The sequence below is a fragment of the Suncus etruscus genome, chromosome 4, assembly GCF_024139225.1.
Source record: "Suncus etruscus isolate mSunEtr1 chromosome 4, mSunEtr1.pri.cur, whole genome shotgun sequence".
Taxonomy (NCBI): Eukaryota; Metazoa; Chordata; class Mammalia; order Eulipotyphla; family Soricidae; genus Suncus; species Suncus etruscus.
The window spans coordinates 45,818,156-45,845,572 of NC_064851.1; the positions used below are offsets into that span (position 1 = coordinate 45,818,156).

Consider the following 27,417-nt stretch of genomic DNA (forward strand, 5'->3'; position numbering starts at 1 on the left):
TCTGGCCCTTTAGCTATTTCTTGTTAGATGAAGCACTTTTCTTATAGCCTGTCCCCTCCAATCTTTCAATATGGTTATACCGCAAATGTCATAACCTCTTTTGATTATACGATTATATAAATATTACGTATAGAGGCCTGGATGATGGCTTAGTGGCTTAAAAACTGCAGTCATGAGGTAAAAATCTGTTACCACTTGTAATCAGTATAGTCCCAATCATTGTGATCCCCAGCAGGAAGGACCTGAAAGATGACTCAATTACTTAAACACTGTCTAATGAGTGAAGGTCCACAAAATCACATCTGTGCCACTTGCAATTTCTGAAGAAATCCTGACAATTTTGCTGTTAAGGATGCTCACTAGAAGGGACTGGAAGATAACTTGGTGACACAAAGGGAGGGAGGGCTGGAGGGAGGGAGAGAGAGAATAGAAGAGAAAAGGAAAAAAAAAAAAGAAAGAAACAGCTGCAGGCAGGGATGTGTTCCTGTAGTAAGAATACCTGAACTGGGGCTGGAGCAATAGCACAATGGGTAGGCTATTTGCTTTGCACGGCCAACCCAGGCTTGATCCCCACCATCCCTGAGCCTGCCAGGAGTAATTTCTTTTTTTTTTTTTCCGGGGGAGGGACACACCCTATGATGCTCAGGGGATACTCCTGCCTATGCACTCAGAAATCACTCCTGACTTGGGGGACCATATGGGATCCCAGGGATAGAACTGAGGTCTGTCTGGTCAGTTGCGTGCCGCTGTACTATCGCTCTGGCCCCACTTCAATTTTGTTTATTTGTATTTGGGTTTCCTCATTTGATCTATGAGTAGGTTAGTATTACCATTTGGTTTAATTTATTCAATAGTTTTGTTCCATCACTTCTGTTGTGTTACTTATGTCAAATATATCACATTTATATATATATTACATGCCTAATATCTTGAATATTTGTCTTAGATGAAATGTATATATGGTTTTTCATAATTAGTTAATAGTGTTCTTATTTTGGTTTTTGTTTATGATGTTGATTTGAACTTTTACTTTTTTTTGTTTTTTTGGGTCACATCCGACAGCGCTCAGGGGTTACTCCTGGTTCCATGCTCAGAAATCTCTCCTGGCAGGCTTAGGGGACCATATGGGATGCCTGAATTCGAACCACTGATCTTCTGTATGCAAGGCAAATGCACTACGTCCAGGCTATCTCTCTGGCTCCAAATTTTTACTTTTTTTGTTTGTTTATTTTGTTTTCTTTTTCTTTTTGGGCCACACTCTGTGACTCTCAGAAATTACTTCTGGCTATATGCTTAGAAATTGCTCCTGGCTTGGGATCGTATGGGATGTCGGGGGATCGAACCGCGGTCCATCCTAGGTTAGCACGTGCAAGGCAAACGCCCATTTCCCTAGCTTTGCACCTGTTTTACTTTTATCATTATGCTATTTTAGAAAATTTGTTCAAAGTAAAAGTAGTTTTTATTTGGAAGTTCTGAGGAAGCCAGAGGGAAAGGGAGGAGGAGGAGAAGGAAAAGGAGAGAGGAAAGGAGGGAGAGAGGAAAGAGAAGAGGGGAGAGCAGGAGAGGAGAGGAGATTAGGAGAGGGAGGGGGAGAGAAGAAAGAAGGAGAGGGGAAGGGAGAAACTCTTAGACTATTCAAATCTGTTCCATTGATTTGAGGATCTTGATTTCTTCCTTTCCTATATGGATGCCCTTGATATCTTGTCCTTGCCTAAGTGCTTCCATAGTACTTCCATTATAGATTGAATATAAGTGGTGAGAGTGTACATCCTTTTCTTGTGCCAGATCATAAAGGGAAGGCTTTTAGTTTTTCCACTTGAAGTATAATGTTCGTGGTGGGCTTGTAATAGCTTTGATTACATTGTAGAACATTCCTTCAATTCCCATCTTGAGAGTTTTTTTTATCATGAATGGAGGCTGGACTTGGTCAAGTGCCTTCTCTGCATCTATTGATATAATCATATGGTTTTTCTTTTTTCTTTTATTGATAAGATATATTGTATTGATTGACTTGCATATATCAAACCATCCTTGCACCTCTGGAATGAATCCTATTGAGTCATGGCTTATGTAATGTTCTTGATAAATTGTTGGATTGTATTTGCTAGTATTTTGTTGAGGATTTTTTTTTTTTTTGGTTTTTGGGTCATACCCAGCAGTGCTCAGCAGTTATCCTCCTGGCTCTGTACTCAGAAATTGCTCCTGGCAGGCACAGGGGACCATATGGGATGCTGGGATTTGAACCACCGTTCGTCCTGGATTGGCTGCAGGCAAGGCAAATATATCCTACCACTGTGCTATCTCTTTGGCCCCGACCTATTGAGTTTTTATGTCACTTCATACTTGCCATTTCTGCCATTTTTGATTATAGTTTTCTTATTTTGGCTTTCATACTTTCTTGTGCTTTGCTGACTGCCTGTATCACTGTTTTATGCTTGTTAACTATCCTGGAAATGGTGTTGCCAAAGTTATATAACTTTACAGAATTTATAGAGCTACCTTGTGTTGGTTCAACCTTGCGTGTTACTGTTTTCACTCATTGAACTTAGTGGGCTTATATGTCTGTTCCCTATTTGCTTCTGCTGTACTGAGAATATAGGGCCACTAGCAAAGGTTCACAATATGGAGCTGGACCTGTTTATTTGGCAAGGCTGCCTGGACATAGTCAGAGGCGAGTGGATTACACCTCAGTTCCAAAAAGGCCCTGTAGGTCAAATGGGAGATTAGTGGGGGCTTGAGGTTCATCGATTATATATTTTAATGAATTACTATTTTGATTAATCATAAAATATTCTATTTGGTATTGAAAAAAAAATCTTTACAAATAAGGTAATATTAAATTTGGCCTTTTATTTCCTAAACAGAGACTCTACAGGGGCAGGCAATTCACTGGTCCACAAGCGGTCTCCTTTACGTCGAAGCCAAAAGACCTCAGCATCCTTGAGCAAGCTGTCTTTACAGGATGGACATAAAGTCAAAAAGCCAGCATGTAAATTTGAAGAGGGTCAGGATGTCCTAGCTAGATGGTCAGATGGCTTGTTTTATCTTGGCACTATCAAAAAGGCAAGTTATTGTAGTAAATTTTCTACTTTTGCTATCAGTTTTTAACAATCTTGAATTTAAATTTAATTTAGTTTATTAAGTTTTAAAGAAATCATTGTAAGTATTGCTTTATATTTCAGATAAACATATTGAAACAGAGCTGCTTCATCATATTTGAAGATAGTTCTAAATCCTGGGTTCTCTGGAAGGACATTCAAACAGGCAGGTGTTAATATTTCTTTTGAACATGCTTCACATTAAATTTTTTTTCCAGCTAGTCATATTCTACTAGCTAATGAGTATAGTGTCTTAAGATAATTCAGTTCTTTTATAAGAAGACATTAAGAAATTTAGAGGATGATCTACAAGCTTTGTTACTGACTATAGAACAATAAAAATTACATTATGGAGATAGAGGTAGATTAGAAGACAGATCACCAACACATAACCTATTAACTACATTAGGGACTTGCTGAGAACTTTGGAGATGTTATAGCCACTGATTATAGTCAGTGATATGAATAACATTGTGGGGTTGCACTTTACTATTATTTGCTTATATTAATCAAAAGTATGTGGTGAAAAGATGTTTATTGGTCACACACTATTTGCCATTTGCTGTGGAAAATTAGAGCATATTAAAAAATTAATAGTATTAGAAACAATCATAGTGACTTGAAATTACTGTTTAATTATGGTTTATTATGTTAAGTGGGAAAATGAGGCTGTAGGGTGCAAGTAAAAATGAATACAGGTATGCCTGGTTTTGGTTATAGTTATGTTTCATGTAATGTTTTTTCTTTCGTTCTGTACCCTGATTCTCACTTTGCACCTACTAAATATTGGAGTTTTTCTTTAGGTATCTCTTTATGGAAGTACTTTATAGATAAATGTAAATATTAAAGATTTGCATATTTGGGCAGGAGAGATAGCATGGAGGTAAGGCGTTTGCCTTTCATGCAGAAGGTTGTTGGTTCGAATCCCAGCATCCCATATGGTCCCCTGAGCCTGCCAGGAGTGATTTCTGAGCATAGAGCCAGGAGTAACCCTTGAGCGCTGCTGGGTGTGACCCAGAAAAAAATTTTGCATATTATAGTCATACAGGAAAACTCCATTTTTGGTATTTTACTTATTGTATTTCTGAAGACTAAAGGTGGTTTTTTTTTTTTTTTTTCTTTTTTCTTTTTTTTTTTTTGGTTTTTGGGCCACACCCGTTTGACGCTCAGGGGTTACTCCTGGCTATGTGCTCAGAAATCGCCCCTGGCTTGGGGGGACCATATGGGACGCCGGGGGATCAAACCACGGTCCTTCCTTGGCTAGCGCTTGCAAGGCAGACACCTTACCTCCAGCGCCACCTACCCGGCCCCAAACTTTATTTTATTGACTCATTGATTGATTGATTGATTGGTTTCTGGGCCACACCCAGCAAAGCACAGGGGTCACTCCTGGCTGTGCATTCAGAAATCACCCAGGCAGGCTGGGGGACCATATGGGATGCCAGAAAACGAACCACGTCTCTCCTGGGTAGGCTGCATGCAAGACAAACGCCCTAGCTCTGTGAGTTTATTTTTTGTGAGCTTATTTTTTTACTCTCACTTTTGCATAAAAAATGTATTCTACTATTTAAAACCTTCTCCCTCTTGGGTCACACCTAGTGATGCTCAGGAGTTACTTCTGGCTCAGCACTCAGGAATTAATTCCTAGTGGTGCTAGAAATTGAACCAGATAGGCTGTATACAAGGCAAATGCCCTACTTCTGTATTATCATTTCAGCCCCATATGCAGTGAACTTTTTTTTGTTTTCTTTTGTTTTGTTTTTGGGCCACACCCACTGATACTCAGGTTACTCCTGTCTATACACTTAGAAATTGCTCATGGGTTGGGGAACCATATGAGATGCCAGTTATCAAACCCAGCTCTGTCCTGGGTCAGCCGCATGCAAAGCAAATACCCTACTGCTGTGCTGTCGCTCTGGCCCCATGTAGCAAACTCTTATAGCAGTTAATTCATAATAAATAATTTGAAAGTTATAAAAAAGCCACATAAAATTTTTATTGTAACTTTATCTTTTTTTTTTTTTTTTTGGGCCACACCCAGTAACACTCAGGGGTTACTCCTGGCTATGCGCTCAGAAGTTGCTCCTGGCTTGGGGGACCATATGGGACACCGGGGGATCGAACCGCGGTCCGTCCAAGGCTAGCGCAGGCAAGGCAGGCGCACCTTACTTTTAGCGCCACCGCCCGGCCCCATAACTTTATCTTAACAACAACAAAAATTTGTTACATATGAAACAAAATGACCAGGATATCTTATTTCATATGAATTTATAGTTAGGGAACTTGGTTAGCCACAAGCTGCTCAAAAATTCTGTTAGAGCTGGAGAGGTAATATAGAAGGTGTGGTGTTTGCCTTGTATAGGGCCATCCCTGGTTCACGTATTGATATCACATATAATCTATATTTAACTTCTTTTGTTTGTTTTTGTTTTTCGGGGGGCCCATACCCAGAAATGCTTAGGGTTAATTCTAGCTCTGATATAAAAATAACTGAAACTCTCCTAGGGCACGGAGGGGTCACTACTGGTGGTGCTCAGAGGACCACACGGGATGTCAGGGATTGAACCTGGGTCATCCACATGCAAGGCAAGCACCCTACATGCTGTACTATATCTAGCCCTACCACATAAAAGTCTTGAGCAACTCAAGAGCAAGGAATAGCACCTGAGCACTAAGTGTGGCCCAGACCAGCTTCACACCCTTCCCACCACCCCAAGAAAAAGCTTTTGTTGACTTGATAGTAAAAATAAGATGCTTGGATTTCACAATTAAAGCTCATTTCCATTTCCTTAGGGTCACTTCCTAAGGTGGACATATTGTTGGGTTGATATTTCCTTTTATGAGGAACTAACTGCCTTCTCACAACATTCCACATGGTGATAGTGGGAGGCAGATCAGGCCACCTATTTTAGTCTGAGGTTATTGGTCCTTTTCTAGGGATTTGCAGATTTGGAATGAGAAGTCCCAGACTGAGTCTGGTTGCTCTCCTGACTTAGCCATAAACTCAGAAACTCTGGGAGGCCATGTCCAGCCAAATGTACAAGGAAGCAAACAAAGCCTGGAAGAGGAAGGAAGAGAAAGGACAAGAGACCAAAACAAACAAGGAAAAATACAAAGAAAGAAACCCCCAAATTTGGTAACCTGGATGTTTAAGATGAGGTGTAATAAATTAAATTTTATTTTTCCCCTAGATGGACTATTGTTCAGCTATAAAAGTTAGAATTTGAAACTGATAGTACTGAAAGTTCTTTTGGTAGAATAATACTTTTTCTTGGTTTGTTTTTGGGCCACACGATGGTGCTCAAGATTTACTTCTTGTTTAGCACTCAGGGATCACTCCTGCTGGGCTTGGGACCACATAGGCTCGTAAGGTGGGCTTTGTACAAGGCAAGTGCCCTATCTGCTGTACTATTGATCTGGCCTTTGAATAATAAATACTTTTGGTGAAAGGAAGTTTCTCATAGTGGAGAATATGGACTCTGGTTATTTGGGTTTGACTTATTGTCTTTCAGTTACTTAATCTTTTTGACAATCAGTTTTCATAAACAGATTATTGTAAGGGATGAGTCAGCATTAGAACACATGCCTTGTATGTGTGAAAACCCAAGTTTGATTCCTTGTCCCAGTCAATAAAATGTCTAATAAATGGTAGAGTTAATCAGTATTTTTCAAGCCTAACACAATGCTAGACCATAGCATAAAAATGATAAACTTTTATTCTTTTTGGTATATGTATAAAAAATTTTAACACATATCTTAATCAGAAGATGCTGGAAATAATTATATTAGAGTGTTAAGACTATTAAGTTTGGTAGAGTAGTTTTTTTTGTGTTTTTTGGGTCACACCCGGTGACACTTGGGTTGGTTACTCCTGGCTCTGAGCTCAGAAATTGCCCCTGGCAGGCTCGGGACCATTTGGGATGCCGGGATTTGAATCACCGTCTATCTTGAATTGGCTGCATACAAGGCAAACGCCCTCCCTTTGTGCTATCTCTCCGACCCAGAATAGATTTATTTTTAGAATAAAATGTTTAGGGTAGAAATAATTTACTAGTCTAGTGAAAAAAAAAAAAAAAAAGGTAACTGAAACTCTCCTAGCAGTCACTGTAGTAAAAATTTTTTAGGGTATATTGATGGGTATTAATTCCAGATTTCAGAAGCTAGACATTAGATAACTAATATTTGGCTTTTTATTTTTCATAAATTGGTAAATAAAAAATAAGTTAATCCAGAGAGAAAAGTGGGTAGTTGACATACTTCATTCCTTTTTTTTCTGTTTGACAGTAGAGTCACATGGTATAGGATGAGTGGAACACATACATAGATGTATGTTCTAGAGTGGTTTCAGTATATTAAAAATATACTGTTTGCACTTTAGGAATAAGGGAATATTAGAATTGAGTGATAAGAAACTGATGGAATTATTAGAAAAAGGTGCAGGCTTTGGTCCATAGCACTGTATAGTCCTGAATTCCCCTGCCACCAAGAGCTATGGGTATCGTCAAAAAACTGGTGGTGAAAAAGAGGGAGAGATGTCCTGCCTGAGAGGTTTAAGCTAGTCTTTTGTTAAAGATAGATTGGAGGGCCGGGAAGGTGGCGCTAGAGGTAAGGTGTCTGCCTTACAAGCGCTAGCCAAGGAACGGACCTCGGTTCGATCCCCCGGCGTCCCATATGGTCCCCCCAAGCCAGGGGCGATTTCTGAGCACATAGCCAGGAGTAACCCCTGAGCGTCAAACGGGTGTGGCCCAAAAACCAAAAAAAAAAAAAAAAGAAAAAAAGATAGATTGGATTAAGGGGTTGGTGAAATAGCATGGAGGTAGGGCATTTGCCTCGCATGCAGAAGGACCATGGTTCGAATCCTGGCATCTCATATGGTTCCCCGAGCCTGCCAGTAGTAATTTCTGAGAGTAGAGCCAGGAGTAACTCCTGAGCACGGCCAGGTGTTACCCCTCCCCCAAAAAAAGATAGATTGGATTATGAATGTATACAGTTAGGACACATATAGATGGGAACAATACATAGAGGACAGAGAAACGTCTTATAGCACTTTGCTTTAAGGAGAAATTATTATGATGTAGTGGACAAACATTATCAACATAGGTTATTCACTGAGTTAAAATAATTTTGTTAAATGGAATGCTCCTTTATTATGACTGACTATAAAAACCTGACTTTTTAATGTATGTTTTACATATTTTAGGAGCCACTGGAAGTGGGGAAATGGTCTGTACAATATGTCAAGAAGAATATTCAGAAGCTCCCAATGAAATGGTTATATGTGATAAGTGTGGCCAAGGTACATATATTTCTTTTAATAATAGCATGAACAACTTATTAAATATGTAATGCTTAATGCTGAAGATTAACAACTAAAAAGATACTTTGCTTTGGTAATTTTAAGCCATTCCCATGTATCACCAATTGTAAATATAATAGAGGGAAAAAAGATTGCTAAAATGCGGCCTTGAAGTTGTATTGCAGTATTTATTAATAAGAGAATTTTTTATGCTTTTTTTTGACATTAAGGATATCATCAGTTGTGTCACACACCTCATATTGATTCCAGTGTGATTGACTCAGATGAAAAATGGCTCTGTCGACAGTGTGTTTTTGCAACAACAACAAAGGTATATTTTAAGTATTTTTGGCAAAAGCCCTAAGTGGAATTTGTAAGGCTATAAGAACATTGGAATTTTATATGAATGAATAGATTGTATACATTTAAAAATTATATGAATGAAATGAATAGTTAAGTCTAGGTAGACAGGTGCTGTTTACTGCTATAAGTAATGATGCCTAGGTGACTTACACCCATTCTTGAACTTATTTTATGATAGTCTTGAAATTGGGATAATTTGAAGAAATTACAACTAAGTAAATACTCAGTTTTGACATGGTAAGAAATTTCAAGCAGAAATTTTTCTAAAAGTTTTAGAAACATTTAAAAGTTAGAATTATATTTAAATTTTAATCCTTTACTTTTTTTTAAATTACTCTTTCCCTCTTATATAGAGGGGTGGTGCTCTTAAGAAAGGACCTAATGCCAAAGCATTGCAAGTCATGAAGCAAACGTTACCCTATAGTGTGGCAGACCTCGAATGGGATGCAGGTCATAAAACCAATGTCCAGCAATGTTACTGTTATTGTGGAGGCCCTGGAGAGTAAGTAAATTAAATGTCTTTTAAGTAAATTTTTTTTTTTTGGATTTTTTTTTTGGGGGGGGGGGGTCACACTCGGCAGTGCTCAGGTGTTACTCCTGGTTCTACACTCAGAAATCACTCCTGGCAGGCTCGGGGGACCATATGGGATGCGGGGATTCGAATCACCGACCTTTTGCATGCAAGGCAAACACTTTACCTCCATGCTATCTCTCTGGCCCCCAGTAAATTTTATTTATATATACATTATATTTATATACATATATATACACATTTTTTCTTAGTGATTTGATGTGGTAGTGCTAATGAACTATAGAAACAAAATATCAGTAAAATTACTATAAAATTAGAGACTCTAGTTAGAATTATCTTTATTAAAAGCTTTAGCTACCTAAAATAGAACAAATCTGTCAAAATGCCTTTATAACCAGAAGATTAGACATATTACATTAGCCTGCTTATTAAATTGTTAAATTTCTTTTATCATGAACAAGAATGTTAGAAGCTCAGTGATGATTGGCTGTGGTTACTTGGTATATAGCTATATACACATTAATAATCTAATGATTTCTCTATAGAAAGTCTTTACAAAAATAATTCGTGGGGACTGGAGAAATAATATAGCATGTAGGACATTGTTTGCCTTGCCCAGAGCCAATTTGGGTTCAACCTAGGCACCCTATATGGTCCAGAGTGATTCCTGAGACAGAGGCAGGTGAACCCTGAGCACAGCGAGGTGTGGCCTCTCAAAGAAAATATGTAGGACTGGAGAACTAGTACAGTGGGTCCCTAAGTATCACTAGGTGTGATCCTGCGCACAGAGCCAGGGATAAGAACATCACTAGGTATGGCTGAAAAACAAAACAAGCAGAACAAAAAAAATCCTTTTAGCCTGAGATAGCACAGGGGTTAAGGCACTTACCTTGCACATGACCAACTTGGAATGATGCCTTGTAGTAAGCCAGGAGAATCACCAGGTGTTTCCTCTCCACCACCCCCAAAAATCCCTAAATTGTCCTTTGACAGAGATCCTGTGTAAAAGCAGCCATTTGTAAACTAAAAATGATTTCTCCTCTAAAATCATTTAAATTCTCTGAATAAAAGAGAGAAGGAATAAAATGATCGCTGTTGCTAATAATGTTAACAAAGAAGAAAATCCACACGAGTTTAGCAAATGGGACTTAAAGGGAGGAACACTAAGATGGTAGAGGGAAGCAGACACTACAGGTTCTGAAGTTGGTATACCGTATTTTCCGGAGTATAAGATGACCGGGCATATAAGACAAACCCCTAATTTTACTGTTAAAACATAGGCTTAGGCTTATATTTCCTGTATAAGACAGAATGTTCCTTTGCTGCAACTGTATCTTCTACACTGAGCCAATCACATCAAGCGAAGGTCCAAAGGTTATACTGTAATAGACTTCCTCTCTGACTCTGGCCAATCTGAGCAGGCTTTTTACAGTGTAGATTCGGGTACAGAACACTGTATAATTTGCATGCATAAAAAGCCTACTTGGATTGGTTGAGTTAGAGAGGCGGTCCAAGCAGCCTGGCAGTGATTGGTGCAGGATCGAGTTGGAAAATTTGTTTTATGGCAATATTCAGACAATTTTCATTTAGCGGCATATTGAAACATTTTTCGGGATATACTCGGCGTATAAGACGACCCCCGATTTACAGTTGACTTTTTTTTTGTTTCAAAGACGGTATGTATGAAACCTTATGTTAATAGTATTACAAATCACAGTGCTACATATATATTTTTTAGAAGAAATATTATGGTAGAAATGTGACACTGTAGTCAGAGCACTTCCTTAGTTAATTCCATTAATGTTAATTAATTAGTTAATTCCATTTTAACTATTTATAAAATATTTTTTTATCTCTTTGAAAAATAGAGATTCTAACCATAATCATAACTTTCCTTTATAGCTGGTATTTAAAGATGCTACAGTGCTGCAAGTGTAAGCAGTGGTTTCATGAGGCCTGTGTGCAATGCCTTCAAAAGCCAATGCTATTTGGAGACAGGTAAGGGCATTTAGACTTTACTGATTCATTCTGTACCCCCTTTATTATGATTTGCAATGCCGGATTTTAAAATTTTAATAGTGATTTGAAAATGGTCCTTCGCTTTATTGTTTTGGGGCCATGCCTAACTATGTTCAGGGCTTACTCCTGACACTTTGTCAGGGAACCATTTGGAGTGCTTGTTATCAAGTCTGTGTGAGCTGTGAGTATGAAAGTGTCTTACTGGGGCCGGCGAGGTGGCACTAGAGGTAAGGTGTCTGCCTTGCAAGCGCTAGCCAAGGATCAGGACCACAATTTGATCCCGATTTGATCCCCCGGTGTCCCATATTGTCCCCCTAAGCCAGGGGCAATTTCTGAGCGCTTAGCCAGGAATAACCCCTGAGCACCAAACAGGTGTGGCCCCAAAAAACAAAAAACAACAACAACAACAAAAAAAGAAAGTGTCTTACTAGCTGTATTTTCTCTTCAGTCCTCTAAAGGGTCACTTTGAAGGCAAAAACAAAAGGCTTAAAATACCCAGTTCATTAACACATTGTTTGTTTGTTTATTTAATGTCACACCTAGCTGTGCCAAAGGGTTACTCCTGACTCTGTATTCAGGAATTACTCCTGGCAGTGCTTCGGGAACCATGTGGAATGCTGGGAACTGAACCTGGATGGGCCACAGGCAAGGCAAGCACCATGCTAGCATGCTATTGCTCCAGCCCCTCTTTTTTTAAAAGAATTTGTTTTTTTGGCTCAACTTTTTTTTTTTTTTTTTTTTTTTTGTGGTTTTTGGGTCACACCCGGCAGTGTTCAGGATTTTTTCCTGGCTCTGTGCTCAGAAATTGCTCCTGGCAGGCACGGGGGACCATATGGGGCGCCGAGATTCAAACCGATGACCTTCCGCATGAAAGGTAAAATGCCTTACCTCCATGCTATCTCTCCGGCCCCTGGCTCAACCTTCTAATACGAAAAATTCATTGGCACATAGAAAATGTCAAAATGTGAATGATAACATAGGAAATTCTGTGACTTTTTATGGAAACATAAAATAATGCAAGTCAGTGCTACTGAGATGTACCAACGTGTGTGTTCTTTGTTCTCCCAGTCTCGATGTGCAATGCGCAATGGAAAGTATCATGATGTATAATGAGTATCACGATGAGTAATGGGAAGTACAGCATCTTTTGAAAGTTACTCACATTTTAAGATGCTGTACCCACATAAATGGGATCATTGTTCAAAATTGAGGAAGGCATAGAATTTTATTTTTTAATTTAGTTACCATGAAATGATAAAGATATTCATGATTGGGGTTTCGGAATACATTCAACATTGTTCCCTTCACCTATGACCCATCTCTTTCCTTTAAGGCATGGAATTTTTGGTTCTTTATTGGATCACACCCTGAGGTGCTCAGTTCTTACTCCTGGCTTTGTGTGTAGGTATCACTCCTGATGGACTAAGGGGTGAAGAGCCAGGGATCAAACCCAGTTCGGCTGCATGCAAGGCTTATGCTCTACCTGCTATACTATTTTTGGCCCTGGCATGGAATTGTGATACATGCAGTTTATAATTTAAAGAATTCTAACAGCTGACAAATGTGCTTTTTGGATTCGGAAGTAACAGGGCTCTAGGAAGAAAAAGTTCGTTGTCATTAGGAAAATCTACGTTTAAAGTTTGATTTATTTACACGTATCTTTCTGACCATAGAGAGGTCTCCCAGAGGCTTATTTTGTCAAATTGGTTTGAGCGTTGTTATTTGATGCATGCTTCACTGATTCTGTGGGGACCGTACAAATTATCAAAATTCCTGACCCAGGCAGCTCAATAATAAATGTGTGTGCATTAGAATTTGCAAACTATGAAAGTTTTAACTGTTGGAAATTTGCTTCTTTCCCAAGATATGACTAATTTGTTATTTTGTTACACTTGGAAAATAAGCTCTTATTTTGAAGTTCTTCCCCCTTATCCCCGAATGATTTTATTTTGTGCCAGTGGGATCACAGCTAGTGATGCTTGAAGGACTTACTCCTGGTTCTGCACTCAGGAATTATTACTGGTGGGACTGAAAGACTATGTGGGATACTAGGGATTGAATTCATACAGGCCATGTGCAACTCATTCATTTGTGTTTGTCTTTGTGCCACACTCAGCTGTGCCCAGGGCTTATGAACCAGATTGGTTGTGTACAAGGCCAGCTCCATACATGCTGTAAATAAATATCTTTGGAAAAGAAATTAAGTTCACAGTGTCAACTTAAATTGCATTTTGTTTTGTGTACTAGTTATAGAATGAAAATTAGTTTTATTTTAAAAATTATGTATGTCTTGGAATGCTCAGTATATAGCTTTTCTTCTTTCCTTAGATTTTATACATTTATTTGCTCTGTCTGTAGTTCTGGACCAGAATACCTCAAACGTCTACCATTACAGTGGTAAGTATGAGCATGTCTGTTAAGAAACAAAAGATAACCTGATACATGAATGTTTTTGGTTTGTTTTGGGACCACACCCATTGCCGCTAAGAGGTTACTTCTGGCTCAGCACTCTGGAAACACTCCTGGAGATGCATGGAGGATTTTAGGGGATGCCAGGGAGTTGAACCTGGCATGACATGTGCAATGCAAGCATCCTACCCACTGGATTATCTCTTCAGTCCCCTGATAGCATTTCTTTCTTTTTTTGGGGGGGGGGGCACACCCTTTTGACGCTCAGGGGTTACTCCTGGCTATGCACTCAGAAATCGCCCCTGGCTTGGGGGGACCATATGGGACATCTGGGAATCAAACTGTGGTCCGTCCTACGTTAGCACTTGCAAGGCAGACACCTTACCTCTAGCGCTGCCTTCCCGGCCCCAGCATTTATTTCTTTAAAAAAAATTTTTTTTTTTGGTTCATACCCGGCAGTGCTTGGGGTTACTCTTGGCTCTATGTTCAGAAATCGCACCCAGCAGGCTTGGGGGACCATATGGGATGCCGGGATTCGAACCACCGTCCTTCTTCATGCAAGGCAAACGCCCCACCGCTGTGCTATCTCTCTGGCCCCTAAAAAATTTTTTTTTGGGCCACACCCGGCGATGCTCAGGGGTTACTCCTGGCTGTCTGCTCAGAAATAGCTCCTGGCAGGCACGGGGAACCATATGGGACACTGGGATTCGAACCAATCACCTTTGGTCCTGGATCAGCTGCTTGCAAGGCAAACGCCACTATGCTATCTCTCCGGACCCTAAAAAAATTTTTTTAAACCATACCCAGTGGTGCTCAGAGACTACTCTCAGCAATGTGTTCTGATCTTGCTTTCACTGTGCTCAGGGACCATGCAGTAAAGGAATCGAACTTGGACCTTTCTCATGCAAAGCATGGGTCTCTGTTGAGCAAAGATAACCGTGGTTTTTGTTTTTGTTTTTTTGATAACCATATTATTCCCTTTTTTTGGGGGGGGGCCACACCTGCGGCACTCCTTGCTCTGTGTTCAGAAATTGCTCCTGGCTCGGAGAACCATATGGGATGCTGTACAAGGCAAACACCCTACCACTGTGCTACCACTCCAGCCCCAATAACCATATTCATTTTTGGGGAGGGGGGCCACAATCATTGACGCTCAGGGGTTACTCCTGGCTATGGGCTCAGAAATTGCTCCTGGTTTGGGAGGACCATATGGGACTCGAATCATGGTCTGCCCTAGGCTAGCGCTTGCAAGGCAAGACGCCTTACCTCTAGTGTCACCGCTCTGGCCCCCCCTTCCCCCTTTTGGGTCACATCCGTCGGTGCTCAGGAGTTAATTCTTGTTTGGCACTCAGAAATCGCTCCTGACAGGCTTGGGGGACCATATGGGATGCCAGGATTCGAACTGCCGTTCGGTTGCATACAAGGCAAATGCCCTACTTCTGTGCTATCTCTCCAGCGATAACCATATTCTTTTTATTTATTTTTTTGATAACCATATTCTTTAGGATGAACATTTTCTTTTTACCTTTTAGGTTACGTCCAATGGCTCTCGGGGGTTATTCCTGGCTCTACATTCAGAAATTACTCCTGACAGGCTTGGGGGGGGGGGACCATATGGGATGTGGGGATTGAACTTGGATTGGCCGTATGCAAGGCAAACCCTCTTAACTTACTGTGCTATCATATCACTCTGGCCGCAGGATGACCCCCCCCCCCTTTTTTCCTTTTTTTGTTTTTGTTTTTGTGCCACACCCAGCGGTGCTCAGGGGTTACTCCTGGCTCTGTGCTCAGAAATCACTCCTGGTGGGCATGGGGGACCACCATATGGAATGCCGGGATTTGAACCAATGTCGGTCCTGGGTTGGCTGCTTGCAAGGCAAATGCCTTACCGCTGTGCTATCTCTCCAGCCCCAGGATGATTTTTTCTGTATGTTTATTTTGCTTAAGTAGAATTTTTTCTTTATGTATTATTTTTTTCATTCTCAACCTCATAGTATTTCTTGAAGGACTATATATTCTTTAATTCTTTAAAAGGCATCTCATTTCATTTTCTTTCCCATCTTTTTATTTGGTGATAGGTAACATCCAGAGTCTTTCAAGTATTATTCTTAGTTTTGTGCTCAGAACTACATGTGATGCAGGATTGAACTGATCTGGAGTTAACTACGCAAAACAGGCCTCGCAATTCATTTTCTGAATGCATAAAATGTAACTTCTGAACCTTTTTCAGATCATCAGAATTCTTACACATGTTTTTTTGTTTTTTTGGTTTTTTTTTTTTTGGTTTTTGGGCCACACCCGTTTTATGCTCAGGGGTTACTCCTGGCTATGTGCTCAGAAATCGCCCCTGGCTTGGGGGGACCATATGGGACGCCGGGGGATCGAACCGAGGTCCTTCCTTGGCTAGCGCTTGCAAGGCAGACACCTTACCTCCAGCGCCACCTACCCGGCCCCTTGTTTTTTTTTTTTTTTTTTTTTTTTTTTTTTTTTTTTAGTTTAAAAGAGAAGGATCTTATGATGACTCATTTTCTCAGTAATTTCATAAATAATGATTATGTTACCAATGATGTTGACATTCTGAAATACATCGTGTTAGATTAAATGATTTTATTCAAAAGGTTATATAATTTTGTAGTAATAAACCAAAACAATGTTTTTAATATTTTGAATTTCAGGGTAGATATAGCACACCTATGCCTTTACAACCTAAGTGTTATTCACAAGAAGAAGTACTTTGATTCTGAACTTGAGCTTATGACATACATCAATGAAAACTGGGATAGATTGCACCCTGGAGAGGTAGGTGGTATTAGAGCCGACTTCATTAGCTACTTTGATTACATTTTTGGTTTTGTTTTAGCAACTAAGATATGTTTAAATGACATATTTAAAGTAGAATTTTACAGACCAGACACATATCCTCTGTATTAGAGTTTTGCTTTGTATATATGAGGCCTTGGGTTTGACCCCTTGCATCAGAAAATATAGTAATAAATGAATAGAATTTTACTTTTAATTCAGAGAAGTAGTAGCTTTGGAAATGATACCAGAAACATCCCTTTATTGCTATTACTATTGCCTTGAAGACAGTATAACAGGAGGAAGTAAATCACTTGTTTCACTTAAGTGAGAAATCAAGCCTTTTTTTTTGTTTTGTTTTTTTGGTTTTTTGGTTTTTTGCATTTGGTTACTCCTGGCTCTACCTACGCTCAGAAATTGCTCTTGGCAGGCATGGGGGACCATATGGGATGCCAGGATTTGAACCACCGTCCTTCTGCATGAAAGGCAAATGTCTTACCTCCGTGCTATCTCTCTGGCCCAAAATCATGCCCTGGGGCCGGAGAGATGGCACAGTGGTGTTTGCCTTGCAAGCAGCCGATCTAGGACCTAAGGTGGTTGGTTCGAATCCCGGCGTCCCATATGGTCCCCCGTGCCTGCCAGGAGCTATTTCTGAGCAGACAGCCAGGAGTAACCCCTGAGCATCGCCGGGTGTGGCCCAAAAACAAACAAACAAACAAACAAACAAAAAAAAAAAAACCAAAATCATGCCCTAATGCTGAGTGGAAGGGAGAAATCCATTTCATTGGGTATTTTTTGATCCCACCTCCTTTACTTCTAAGTTTACTTGTAAACAAAGAGGTAATCAAGGTTCTTTTGGCTTTTGTTGGTCCTCCCTTACTTATATTTTTATATTTGACTATGGGAGTGGTGAGACACAGCAATGGTGTTGGATAATGAGTTAGAGATTCTCCCCCTGATTCTCAGGCCTCACTTTTATTTTTAGCATTTATTTCGAATTATTAAAATAATTTCTATTACTAATTCTCAGGTTAACCTTAAATTTTGTGTGTAATTAGATGTGAATTTTAGCTAGACATTACTCCTTGGTAAAAATCTTGTAAATTTTTAATTTAGGAAGAATTTCTACTTTAGTTAGAGAAATAACTACATTTTGAACTGTCCTAATGAGAATGTATGAGGGAAATGGAGAGCCTGTTTAGAGTACAGGCGGGGGTCAGGTGAGGAGGAGGGAGACTTGGGACATTGGTGATGGGAATGTTGCACTGGTGATGGGTGGTGTTCTTTACATGACTGAAACCCAAACACAATCATGTATGTAATCAAGGTGTTTAAAAAAAAAAGAGTTCATCTTTGGGGCCTGAGAGATAGTGCAGCGATAGGGTATTTGCCTTGCAAGCAGCCAGGCCGACCCAGGAACAAGGATGGTTCGAATCCTGGCATCCCATATGGTCCTCAGAACATGCCAGGAGCGATTTCTGAGAGCAGAGCCAGGGAGTAATTCTCTAGCGCTGCTGGGTGTGGCCCCCAAACAAACAAATAAACAAACAGTTCATTTTTTGGGGGGTGGAGTGGTAGCACAGCGGTAGGGCACTTGCCTTGCACGCTGCTGACCCAGGATGGACCCGGGTTAGACCCCAGGCCTCCCATATGGTCCCCTAAGCCAGGAACAATTTCTGAGTGCATAGCCAGGAGTAACCCCTTAGCATCACAGGGTGTGGCTCAAAAACAAAAAAACAAAACAGAGTTCATGACTGAAACCCAAATACAATCATGCATGTAATCAAGGTGTTTAAATAAAATAAAAAAAATTTTCTACTTTTCTAACTGTATGTACTTGAGATATTCTGTAAGGTTCATGTAAAATGGTAAGATATTAAGTTCTGTTTCTGTATTTCCTGCATCACCAGGGATCACATAGTGGGACTGTCAGGATTACCTGGGAACATGTGGTGTAGCACCTTATTGTCCTTATATTTGCTGGGCAGACATTTAAACTACCGAGCCATTACCTATACCCTTTGTTTTGAGGAGTTTTATAAGAAATTAGGAGAGACTATAATACAGGGGTGGCGAACAGGATTTTTTTTTTTTTTTTTTTTGGTTTTTGGGCCACACCCGGCGATGCTCAGGGGTTACTCCTGGCTCTAAGCTCAGAAATAGCTCCTGGCAGGCACAGGGGACCATATGGGACACCGGGATTCGAACCAACCACCTTTGGTCCTGGATTGGCTGCTTGCAAGGCAAACACAGCTGTGCTATTTCTCCGGGCCCACAAACAGGATTTTTACCCTCACTCAAAATGGCAAAATGCAATGTGTTTTTAATATATTATTGTTAAAATTATATGCTTTTGTGTGTCTGTTTTGGCAGGTCACTGTGTAGTGTGGCTCTCTGACTCTCACAGTTTAAAATTTTGGCTCTTTGTGTTGAACTTGTTCGCCATCCCTGCTGTAATGCCTTTTATTTGGGGGGGGGGGTGTGTGTTATATGTTATATGTACTCAGGATCTACTCCTGGTTCACACTCCTTGTGGGCTCTGGGGAACAATCTGTTGACTGCAAGCAAGGCAAGCACCATACCCACTGTACTATTGCTCTGGCCTCAAACATAATGTATGTGTATGTGTGTGTGTGTAAATTTTTTGGTGTTTGGTTCACAACATGTGTGTGTGTGTGTGTGTGTGTGTGTGTTTGTAGTTTTTTTGGTTTTTGGTTCACACCCAGCAGCACTCAGGAATTACTCTTGGTTCTGCGCTCAGAAATTGCTCCTGGCTTGGAGGACCATATAGGACTCTGGGGGATCCAACTGCAGTCATTCCTAGGCTAGCATGTGCAAGGCAGTTGCCTTACCACTTGCCCCACCGCTTTGACCCTGGAGTGCTTTTTTTTTGCATGTGGGACTCCCATGTTAAATCCTTGACTCTGCATGGTCTCTTGAAAATTTCCAGGAATGCTAACTGGAGCCCACCAGTATGTGATCCCAAGTGGAGAGCCAGGAGTAAGCCCTGGGCTCTGCTGGGTGTAGACCCAAAACAAAATAACAATAATAACAAAGCAAAGAGAAGTTGCCGGTTTCTGTTCTGAGCATAAACTATTGTGAGCAGTTTCCAGCACAATGACATGGTTTTTCCCTCTCGAATCCCAGAAAAAAACCTAGTTTAATGCAAGTCAATTGCATAAAACAAAATGAATTTTATTAGTCACAAATTAAGGGAATGTTTTTGATATGTTTTGGGGCCACTCCCAAAAGTACTCCTGACCATACGTTGCCATAGATCCATCCAACTCTTGCATGTGAACACTATATTTTAGCCCTTTGAGCTGTCATTCCCTAACACCTTCTCTCCTCCCCTTTTTTGATAGGGTGGGGATATAGTTTGGACCATATCTGTCAGTACTCAGTGCTTCTGGCTCTTGTTAGGGGTCATTCCTGACAGTGATTAGGGACCATCTGTAGTGCCAGGAATTGAACAGGTTGTTTGGCATGTGCAAGACCTAACCCTTGTACTTTCTTTCTGCCGTAACGCACCCCTTCCCAACTCTCTGAAGCTAAGATGTTTTAACTTTAGAATTGGAATGTGACACTGTTTTCATTAAAATATTTTAGATGGGGGTTGGAGAGATAGCATAGCAGTAGGGCTTGCAAGTAGCAGATCCAGGAGGGACGGTGGTTTGAATCCCGGCATTCCATATGGTGCTCCGTGGCTGCCAGGAGCGATTCTGAGCGCAGACCCAGGAGTAATCCCTGAACGCCGCCAGGTGTGAGCCAAAAACCAAAATAAATAAATAAATAAAATTATTAGATGACAGTTGAAGAAATTATGTCCAGTATTTTAGTAAATTTTAATAAGCTAATAATATAAGGAACTAGAAAGTTTGATGTTTCCTTTGTATAGTCTTATATTTATTTATTTTGGATTTTTGGGCCACACACTTAGCCACATGCAAGCCCTACCTTTGTGCTATCTCTCCGGCCCTGTATAATATTTTAAATGTCCTCCCCCCCCCCCCCAGACATAGTTCTTTTAGTTGCTCAGATGCAGATATATCTATATTCTTTTTGGTATATTTTATATTTCACGTTATTAAATTCTCTATAACTTCATGCAGACAGGGATACATGAACACCTGGTTATTTTTGTTTGTTTGTTTGTTTTTTGGAGTCACATCTCGAAGTGCTCAGGTCATTTCTGGCAGTACTCACGACAGTATATGAGATGCTGGGGATCGAACCCAGGTTAGCTGCATGCAAGGCAAATGCTTTGCTCACTGTGCTTTCTCTCCGGCCCCTACTTCATTAATTTGTTCATTTATTCTTTTTGGCAAGGATGGGTATTATTTTGCAGTTCTCTGTGCTCAAGGGTCAGTTCTGGTAGTACGCTAGGAACTATATACAGTGCTGGAGGTCAAATTGAGGTTGATTGCTTGCTGTCATATTTCGAGTTAAGATGAAAACTAGTGGGGCCGGAGAGATAGCATGGAGGTCAGGCATTTGCCTTTCATGCAGAAGGTCATCAGTTCGAATCCCGGCGTCCCATATGGTCCCCCGTGCCTGCCTTGAGCAATTTCTGAGCATGGAGCCAGAAATAACCCCTGAGCACTGCCGGGTGTGACCCAAAAACCACCAAAAAAAAAAAAAAAAAAAGAAAACTAGCATTTAGATTTGGAGAAAAAATAGGGGTAGTGAAGAAAACCAGTCTAGTGTGGGTACTGGAGTGTATGCATGTGTTGTTTGTGGGAGCAGACATGATGGTGTTCAAGGTTGCTTAGTGCTGAGCATGGGAGGAGAGCCCATTCATCCAAAGTTAATTCTCAGATTCCATAATTTTTTTTTTACTTTTGGTTGTTTTTGGAAGGGTGGTATGGGAGTTGTTTTTTTGGGGGCTGATGATGCTAGTGGTTTGATGTGAGGATCTTGTGAATGCCAATAATTATTTAGGCCACCATGCTGATCAGGGGCCTCCAAGATAATCAAAATGATGTGAATGGAACCAGGTTCAGCCCCAAACAAGGCATGTTCCTTAACTCTAAACTGTCTCTGGCCCCCATAGACTTTTTTTTTCTGGCCATGGCTAGTGGCGCTCAGGTTATTCCCTGGTAGTCTCGGGGGACCATCTGGGAATTGAACCAGGTCAGTCGCACACAAGGCAAATGCCCTGCTGCTGTGCTATCTCTCCAACCTGCTCCATAGGGGATACATTCTGTAGTTTTCAGGCATTGCTCCTAGCACTGCGCTCAGGAATTATTCCTGGCAGGCTCACAATGTCCATGTAGGATGCTAGAGATCAAACCGGGGTCAGCAAGGCAAATGCCCTGTGCCAGGGATCCTCTGCATTCTAATAGACAATTTCAGGGAGGGGTTGAGCCATACTCAGTGGCACTTGGGTTTCTCCTGGCTCCAGACTGAGAAATTATTCCTGGTAGACTTGGGACCATATGGGATGCCAGGGTTTGAACTCAGGTCACTTGCTTGCAAAGCAAATGCCCTCCATGCTGTGCTGTCACTCCAGTCCCATATAGACTGTTTTTTTTAAAAAGAAATTCAAAGACTTGGATGTGACTTAGTGGTTGATATACATGCTTTCATATGTATGAAGCCCTAAGGTTGATCTTGGGTACTGTGAAAACGTGCCAGAAATTAATTCATTTTATTGTCTTAAAATTATTGTGAATTCCATGAATATAGTTTATGCATTTTATGCATCTCAGATCCAACTACTCTGATATATGTCAGAAAAAAATTTATTTTAGCAAGAGGTATAAGTTTTCTGAGGAAATATGGTAATAATTGTAGTTGGTTATATAAGTCTTCATATTAAAAAATTTAATTATAAAAATTATAGAAGTGAACAATATTATCAGAAAACATGATTAGATGATTAGATGAATTGATTAATGGTAGCTTCAACTTTTTCCTTATTGCTCCAGAAAATTCACTCACCTTGACCCTTTTTGAAAACTGGGAAGGTTGGCATGTACTTCCCTTCACATTCTGAAGCAATATCCTACAGCCATCCACATCTACTTCAAGGAAAACTGTAGAAAGGGTATGAGCAGAAGGCATGATCATTTTGCAAGGTCCACTGTATATGGCCCATCTCAGTTGTTAAGTTTTTTTTTTTTTTTAAAAAAAAAGTTGTGTTTTTAAGAAAAATAGCTAGAATAGAATATTTTACAATATAGAACTTTTTAAAAAGACTTTATTGGAAACCATCATATTATTTGCATAAATTATTTTCTAATTATTTCTCATTGCTTATACTTGAATTTAAAAAAAACGTACATTTTTGGGGGCGGATAGGCAGGAGATAGGGCATTTACGTTGCACACATCCAACCTGGGTTCGATCCCTGGCACACATATAGTTTCCTGAGCCCTGCCAGGAGTGCTATGATTTCTGAGTGCAGACTGACCATTCATAACCCCTTAGCATTGCTGGGTATGGGCCACGCATGCCCGTACCCCCCCACCCAGCAAGAAATAAAAAATACTTCTTAGTTATTTCTATACTTATACTAGTTACTAATGAAAATTAGTTTTTAGGTTTTAATTTTCAGTGTTATTCTTAATAATTTATTGAAACACAATGTAAAACAACATTGTTTATGATTGAATTTCAGTCATACAGTGTAGTGTACCCCACCCTTCACCAGTGTACCAGTGCCAACACATTTTTTTAATGAAATAATAGTGACAGAAATGATATTTTGTCTAGAGAAAAAAATTACTATAATAGAAGTGGTGGTGGTACTTTAACAAAACTTAAAATGAAAATTATATGAAATTCGTTCAACAGTAATAGACATGGACTTTCATATAACATACAGGTTCAGCTTCTGGCCTATTTAAGTCCAGGTTTCATGAATTATTGGTGGTAATTTGAAACAGGTGCACTCTACTTTTTGAAAGCTTGTGTTAAGCCACTTTTTTTGAAGGGGATTTTTACTTCTGCCACAAAAAGAGAAAAGGGAAAGTATTATTCAGTGTTACTGCTTGAAACGAGGAATCATGGAGATAATGTCCACTATTGCATCGAGTATAGTATCAACCACTAAGCTTCTTTATCAAATCCTTCTAGGTTTTATTTTATGTTCTTTTTTTTTGTTTTTGTTTTTGGTTTTGGTTTTTGTTTTTGGGTCACACCCGGCAGCGCTCGGATTCTCCTGGCTCTACACTCAGAAATCTCTCCTGGCAGGCTCAGGGGACCATATGGGATGCTGAGATTCGAACTACCGTCCTTCTGCATGAAAGATGGGAATTGAACCTTGGTCCGTCCTAGGCTAGCGTGCACAAGGCAGATGCCTTACCTCTAGTGCCACAACTTTGTGAAGTTGAATTTGTTGATTTAGCCCCATATCTGTGAACTAATTTGTACAATAGAATTGATGACTGTGTGTCTCTGCTATATTCAGCTTCCTATTTGGCAGGTTGTTCGGTTTTTGTTGTATTTGGTTGATACCCAGCAAAGCTCATGGCTTAGTTTATGGACTCTGCACCTAGGGGTTACTCCTGACAGTGCTTAGGGGGACTGTATGTGCTGAGGATTGAGCTTGCTGGTAAAGAAAATATTGGTAGTAATTTTGAAACTCAACCAATATTTTAGGTTGTTTTCCCCTATTTTTTGTGGCTTTTTTTTATAATTTTGAACTTTTTACTATTGGGATTTTTGTCCTTAAACTTTATAAAAGAAGCAGTAATGACTAAAAGGAGCCCTTATAGAACAAAAGAAAATGTCTTCTAGAATTAAATATTTAGAATTTAATATAATTTGTGAGGATAAAAATTTATCTGAGCCATACTTGTTTTTGTAATTGTTACTAAACAACCTCCTCAACATCATAGTTGAAAAAAGCAGATTATTGATTTGTTCTAATAGTTGGAATACTGAGAAATAGAGTAGTATGTTTTTCATGCCTTTTTATATTTCATTAAACCTATTAAAGCATTTATGATTAATTCTGTTTTCCTGAATTATAGAACTTAAGTTTATAATAACATCATTTTGTATTGTTTTTTAGTCTTTCACATATATCATTTGATTCATACAGCTGCTGCTAGTGCAAGATTTATGCTCCCCTTTTCATAGGTGAGAAAGAAAACCATAAGAGGTTAAATGGCCTTAGGTCACAAGGCCAGTCAGTGAGGACTTGGAATTAGAGCTTCGATCTCCTGACAGTCAGTATGCTTTTTCCTCTGCATCACATGCCTCTAGTACTTGTACATTATTAATTGATTTGAAATTATAGTGCTTTAAATTGTTTCTTGATACTTCACAGCTGGCAGACACACCAAAATCTGAAAGATATGAGCATGTTCTGGAAGCATTAAATGATTACAAGACCATGTAAGTTGATTTATTTTATGTATCCCAATGAGGGAGACATTTAGCAAGCTTAAAGAAATGACCTTGATTTAAGAATTGTGGGATTGGCATACATAACCATTTGAAATTTTTAAAATTTCTATTTTGGTTAAAGTAAAGCAGTGAGTCTCAAGGGTTGATGAAGGGAACAGAAATCCTTTGGGAGTGAATGATGGTTTGGGGAGGCATATTAGTATTTCAGAGAAATTTAGGCCATTCAATTGAAAATATTTGGTAAAATGTTTTAGTAATGTTTTGTTTTTATAATGAAACCTACAGAATGTAAAATAAAATCTTGGTGGGGGTATGCGAAAGTTAAGGGAATATAGAATTCCCCTCTTTTTATTGTAATCTAATCCATTGCAGAAAATAAAGATTTTAGTTTAGTTTAGTTTTTGGATCATAGTCAGTGGTACTTAGGGACTATTGGCTTGGTGGTTGGGGGCTCACTCCTGTCTGTGCTCAGGATTGTGTGGTGCTGGGGTTTAAACCCAAGCTTCCTGCATGCAAAGCATGTGCTTCAGTCCATTGTACTATCTGGCCTGAGAATAGGGTTTTTAAATGATTGAATTCTTTGGTTTTGAGAGTAGTTATTGACACCAGATAGGTGATATTGTCTGATTAATTCTTGTGTAGCGGGTCAGAGTCATAGTATAGTGCGTAGAGCGCTTGCCTTGCATGCAACCAACCTAGGTTTCTTTGATCCCTGGTATCCCAGATGGTCTCCTGAACCTGCCAGGAGTGATTTCTGAGCACAGAACCAGGAGTAACCACTGAGCATCGCCAGGTGTACCCCAAAACCTTATATTTTTATATATATAGTAGATCTTTTTTTTTCTAAAACCCAGTGTATCTGCATTTCTTAAGAATATTTCCATTATGCTATAGAAATGATTTTTGAAAATATTTTTAGTTCTAACTAACTATATGCTGAAAAAGATTTTTTTAACAAGTTACTCTTAAAAAAAGAAAGTTGCAGGGCCGAATCTATAGCACAGCGTTAGGGCATTTGCCTTGTATGTGGCTGACCCGGGACAGACCCACATTCAATCACCAGCAGCCCATATGGCCCCCCAAGCCTGCCAGGATTGATTTCTGAGCACAGAGCTAGGAGTAACCCCTGAGCACTGCTGGGTATGAGCCACTCCAAAAAAAAAAAAAAGCAAGTGCTTTTCTTCGACAATGTTTCCTCATAAAAATGATAGGTACTGATGGCTAGATTTTCAGACCTTCTCAAATGATGTTATTATACTGATAAAAATAATTCAAGAGACAATGAGTTCTGTAACCCAATCTAGGGTGCCAGAAACATTTATTCTTATATAAAGTATGGGGGCTCACTTTTGTCAAACTCACATGACAGTGGAAGAACAAGCATTTGCTTGTGGTTCTTTTGGAAATTTTACCTCAGCTAAGAGAGATCTGAATGTTTGAAATCAAAATTCTATGGAAGCAATTTTTGTAGAAACCAAAGTCCACACTGAGATCACAGTTGTGCTCATATATTTCCAGTTCCAGATTTTACGTATTAGAGGCTCCTTTCCTTTTATTTTCTGAATAGGATTGCTATCCTATATCTTCTTTAAAATCTCTCACTTTGGACCTGGTTTTCTCTCTCTCTTTTTTTTTTTTCTGGATTTCTCTTTTTATAAATATAATCTGAAATAGGATTGTTTCTAAACTTTTTTTGAGATTTCAGTCAAGATACAGAAAACATATTGGAGTAAAAAAAGATAGATACTCTTCATTTCTTTAGAAATTTAAATACTGGGCTGAGTTCAATAGTCCCTTGGTACCACATAACTCCCAGTATAGCTGATTATATGTCTGGTTGCCCCAGCACTGCTGTAATTGAGCAACTACACCCCTAGTCCTGAGCACTGAACCTTTTACATGAGTCCAGTGTAGTTGTGCATCATGACAGCCTGGGAGGACTCCCCCACCCCCTCAAGACAAAAAGAGATCATGTGGTTGAAGACTACTTTAGTGTCAGAGTTTATGCCTCCCATGTAAGAGAGCCTAGGTTTGATTCCTGACATCTCACCTGTAGCCCCTCACTTCCTTTTCAAAGATGTTGCAAGTTTAAAAGACAAACTTGTGTTCTTTTCCCTCCCTGATAATCTTAACGTTTCCCCCTCACCTTTCTGCTTACCCATCATTCTATTGATTATCTCTAGGGCAGATAGGAATCAAGGTAAAAAAAAGTGGGGAGAGACCCAAGTTTTTGTAGTATTTGATACTTTGTAAAGGCTCACTTGTATTTGAGAGTTATGAGTTAGAATCTGATATGTGTTTATGTTCAGATTTTCCATGTTTAGTTAATTTTTTCAAAAATTTAGGTTTATGTCTGGGAAAGAAATAAAGAAGAAGAAGCATTTGTTTGGGTTACGAATACGTGTTCCTCCGGTGCCACCAAATGTGGCTTTCAAAGCAGAGAAAGAACCTGAAGGAACATCCCATGAATTTAAAATTAAAGGCAGAAAGGCATCCAAACCTATATCTGATTCAAGGTAAAAGTTGATCTGTGGCTTAGTTTT

At 39.6% G+C, this 27,417-nt stretch overlaps 1 protein-coding gene across 2 annotated transcripts in view; it reads left to right on the forward strand.

Moving 5' to 3' along the window:
* MTF2 (metal response element binding transcription factor 2) overlaps positions 1–27,417 on the forward strand; it is a 57,091-nt gene that overhangs the window by 20,844 nt on the left and 8,830 nt on the right. Inside the window, exons 2-11 of one of the 2 annotated variants that reach the window (XM_049772219.1) lie at positions 2,865–3,063; positions 3,183–3,264; positions 8,299–8,394; positions 8,625–8,725; positions 9,111–9,259; positions 11,192–11,287; positions 13,637–13,705; positions 16,393–16,516; positions 24,795–24,862; positions 27,220–27,390. In XM_049772219.1, coding sequence (XP_049628176.1) covers positions 2,865–3,063; positions 3,183–3,264; positions 8,299–8,394; positions 8,625–8,725; positions 9,111–9,259; positions 11,192–11,287; positions 13,637–13,705; positions 16,393–16,516; positions 24,795–24,862; positions 27,220–27,390 — 1,155 coding nt within the window. The remainder of the gene's footprint in view (positions 1–2,864; positions 3,064–3,182; positions 3,265–8,298; positions 8,395–8,624; positions 8,726–9,110; positions 9,260–11,191; positions 11,288–13,636; positions 13,706–16,392; positions 16,517–24,794; positions 24,863–27,219; positions 27,391–27,417) is intronic. The other variant, XM_049772220.1, reaches the window with a different exon arrangement.